Source organism: Sinocyclocheilus anshuiensis, unplaced genomic scaffold, assembly GCF_001515605.1.
Source record: "Sinocyclocheilus anshuiensis isolate Anshui unplaced genomic scaffold, SAMN03320099.WGS_v1.1 scaffold689, whole genome shotgun sequence".
Taxonomy (NCBI): Eukaryota; Metazoa; Chordata; class Actinopteri; order Cypriniformes; family Cyprinidae; genus Sinocyclocheilus; species Sinocyclocheilus anshuiensis.
The window spans coordinates 172927-177009 of record NW_015536490.1 but is presented as its reverse complement, the minus strand read 5'-3'; the positions used below and the strand labels follow the sequence as shown (position 1 = coordinate 177009).

General features: G+C 37.1%; 1 protein-coding gene across 1 annotated transcript in view; it reads left to right on the top strand.

Annotated features, from left to right (window-relative positions):
* Positions 1 to 639: 639 nt before the first annotated feature.
* Positions 640 to 4083, top strand: part of LOC107685310 (cystinosin-like) — a 7255-nt gene continuing 3811 nt past the window's right edge. Inside the window, exons 1-7 of the mRNA XM_016481865.1 lie at positions 640 to 956; positions 1030 to 1108; positions 1211 to 1298; positions 2141 to 2244; positions 2984 to 3121; positions 3204 to 3303; positions 3413 to 3532. Of these exons, the coding sequence (XP_016337351.1) occupies positions 893 to 956; positions 1030 to 1108; positions 1211 to 1298; positions 2141 to 2244; positions 2984 to 3121; positions 3204 to 3303; positions 3413 to 3532 (693 nt within the window). The 5' untranslated portion in view covers positions 640 to 892. The remainder of the gene's footprint in view (positions 957 to 1029; positions 1109 to 1210; positions 1299 to 2140; positions 2245 to 2983; positions 3122 to 3203; positions 3304 to 3412; positions 3533 to 4083) is intronic.

The window sequence follows — 4083 nt, the reverse complement described above, 5'->3', positions numbered from 1 at the left end:
GTGTGCTCCCGGCGCCTATTTATACTATAGTCGCACCGGTAGTGACGTCATGGCTGTCGCCGGCCAACGAGTTGGTGTTTTTTCAATGTATGCTTCAGACACGGGTCACGACGAGGCGTTCCCCCATAGCGACCCCTAGAGGACGCAGTTCGAAGTTCCCATGGAAGGGAACTGGACAAACACACAAGCTTTTTGGACCAAATCTTAACCAAACACTATACATTATAGGGAAACATAATACTGGTCTATGTAATGTTTGTTTAACAGAGGAATCAGTGGAACACGTTATGATGGTATGTACAGCATATGAAAGAGAAAGAGATCGACTTAAAGATGAATTACAATCCTTAGGAGTTAAAGAATTTTCATTAAGTAGTATCCTGAATGATGGTCCAAATGCAGGAAAACAAATAAGTGCAGTCATGAGATTTCTTAAGAATTGTGGAATAATGAACAGAATTTAAGATTTAGGTGAGTACATTCTCTTCACACTCCATCACAGTAGGTGGCGGTATGCACCTATGAAGTTGGTTCGCAACCCGCCATAAAACCAAAAGAAGAAGAAGAAGAAGCTTTTTGGACGGTCCTGTAGTTAATGAGGAGAGCGCAAGTCAGCTGACCCGTGTCCCGTGATCTAAAATGTCTAATGCGGAACTACAGACTGATAAAAATCAGTTTCCTTCTGTGATAAGTTGACGATTTTTTTTTTTACTTTAAATGTACTGAATGAGTCACTCATCGACTGACAGTTCATGGTCTGTAACGCTACTTAATCGGGCTTGTCTTTCAAGCACTAAGCGAGTTAGGACGCGTTTTCGCTTTAGTTTTAACGAGAGCGTATGAATGAATATTAATAATTACACTCGTGTAAGATTATAAATATAATGTCAAGATGAAGCAGACTGTCTTGCTGTTTCTCGTAACGCTGTCTGTCTGCGCGCACTCAGCGTTTGGTGGTAAATATAATGTTTTAAATATACAAAAATAATAAGGAAGAATAAGGACAAGTTAATATCACTATATTTACAGATGCAGAAGTGACCATCAAGGCTCCAGCAACAGTGAATCTACAGGAACAATATGCAGAAAACCTCACCATTACACTAAGGTACGATTGTAAGCAATGATTTGACTATCTGTGAGTAAATATGCAATATATGTTTTGGGAAGTCATTTATTTAATGTGGCTTTTATGTGTTTACGTTCACAGTTCACCGTTGAACACATATGTAACGGTTTATTTCAATATCACATACAAATCAAGAAATGTCTCTTCAATAATTCTACTTCCTGATGAGGTATATGCACTTATTTCAGCCTATGCAGATTTTAAATGCACCTGTCTGTCTTAATCATATTCAAAATTTGATGTTGAGTACAACGATTCTGTCGTTATTACAGTTCACTCTGATAGGAACTAGTAAACTAGTAAATAACTAATAAATTGTTGTTTCATTTTGCACGTTCAAACAGAATAGCTTCCTGTGGTTAACTACAAGTTACTTTCCTACCGTATATTATGTTTTGATGCTTGCTTTCATACGGATCATGTAAAATTCTGGATTGAAGTTTAAGTGTAAATCGTATTTATAAATTCTAAAACATCTATAGAGTAATAATATCAGGCATCATATATCATTCATGTCATATGTACAGGTGCATCTCAATAAATTAGAATGTCGTGGAAAAGGTAAATGAACATACTTTCCAGAAGGCCAACAATTCACTAAAAATGTTTTTTTTATTGGTCTTATGAAGTATTCTAATTTGTTGAGATAGTGAATTGGTGGGTTTTTGTTAAATGTGAGCCAAAATCATCACAATTAAAAGAAGCAAAGACTTAAACTACTTCAGTCTGTGTGCATTGAATTTATTTAATACACAAGTTTCACAATTTGAGTTGAATTACTGAAATAAATGAACTTTTCCACGACATTCTAATTTATTGAGATGCACCTGTATATTAAAATGTCAATATCTGTGCCATCCATATCCAATCTATAGCCTGCATCAGGATTATTTTTGAGCGGAGCTGTCCATGAATAATTATATTAACTTAAGACAAATGAGTTCTATAAAACACTGCCAACTTAAGCAATGTTAAATAGCTTTGTTTTTTGTCCTCTCTCATCTTGTTCAGGTTGTCGTGCCGGCAGGAAACATATCTGTATCTTTTGAAGTGCAGGCAAAAGGGGTTGGTCAGGTGACTGCTTACCTTTCCAGCAATAACACTCACATAAAAAGGTGCATTGTAAGCTAAATGATCTTAATCTGTCACCAATTAAACAGTACTGGATAAAAATGGCATAAGTGACGTTCTCTTACAGCTTCCTATTGGTTTCTCGAGAACTCTTCTTCGGCTTAGATTCTGTTTATCACAGGGGCATTCTTTATAAAGATTCATTTTTCCCATACAGTTATTTTTACTACAGTTTATTTTATTATTGAAGCAAAACGTGTGGATGCATTATGACCAGACTTGGAGACATTTGCATCAGTATCTTGCAAAACCAGTTTTATTTATTTAGTTCCTTAATTTAGGGGATTTCAAATGGTGCAAGTGGGCTACTGAGTAATAGGTGAACTGTGCTTATTGTTAAAAGCACTATGCCAATACATTTAAAGGGATAGTTCACCCAAAAATGAAAATCTATCATCATTTACTGTTTACTCTTTCAAACCTGTATGAGTTTCTTTCTTCTGCTGAACACAAAAGAAGATATTTTGAAAAATATGAGGAACCAAACAGTTGATGGTCCCCATTGACTTCTATAGTATTTTTTTCATACTATGGAAGTCAATGGGGACCAACTGTCCCTTTAAATTGAACTAAAAAAAGATTCTATAATATTCTAATACCGAGTCGTGGCTTTACTTGTACTTGGCTTTAATAAAGTGATTTTTTACTGTCCTGTTTTATTGTAGATGTGTGTTAACAAAAACACCATGAAAATAACCGCTAGAGGGGATTGTCTTTTTCCAGCATAGAGACGCGAATCAGATTCCTGATTGTCAGAAGCAACGTTCTTTTCATCATCAACCAAATCATTGGCTGGATTTACTTCCTGGCCTGGTCTGTGTCGTTCTACCCACAGGCGTATGAGAACTGGAAACGACACAGGTACAAGATGATTTGTTGAGACTCGAGGATTTAGACTGAGTAAAAAAGCTGATGATTAATGTGTGTGTTATGTTTCATTCAGTGTGGTAGGCCTCAGTTTTGATTTCCTCGCTCTCAACCTGACTGGATTCATTGCTTACAGTGTGTTCAACGTTGGCCTGTTCTGGGTGACGTATATACAGGTGTGTGCACTTGACAGCTTTCAGGTTGTAATTATTTAGTCCAGTCTTTTGCAGCATTCTTTCTACTTATGTTTTTTTTTAATGGAGATGATAAATGGTGCATCTGCAGGAGGAGTTCTTACAGAAAGATCCGAATGGGGTTATTCCTGTCGATGCCAATGATGTCTTCTTCAGTCTTCATGCAGTACTTCTCACTCTCGTCTATGTCTGCCAGTGTGCCATCTATGAGGTAAACATTAAAGCATTACCGTATAAATTGAATGAATAATAATGATATATTATTTTACACACACATATGTGACCCTGGACCACAAAACCAGTCTTAAAGGGGTCATATGATGCTATTTTAAAGATCATTATTTTGTGTATTTGGTGTAACGGAATATGTTGACATGCTTTAATGTTCAAAAAACACATTATTTTTCAAATACTGTACATTATTGTAGGTCCTCTATGCCCCGCCTCTCTCAAACACGTTGTTTTCAACAAAGCCCCCTCCTTTGACAAGCGCAGTCTGTTCTGATTGGCCAGCTGACCCAGTGCATTGTGATTGGCCGAACACCGCAAGCACTCGTCGGAAATGTAACGCCCCTTACCATAATCGCGAGCTTCTGCTTTCAAAGTAAATATCAAGACAGTTAATAATGTCGTTAATTTTACCATCAGTTCAAGCCCGAAAGGGCAACAGAGTCGCGTGACAGACACAGTGATGATGCAGTACACAAGCCGCGGTTAAGACAGCTGACATGCTATGATTTCTGACAGGCAGTTCACTCTCCT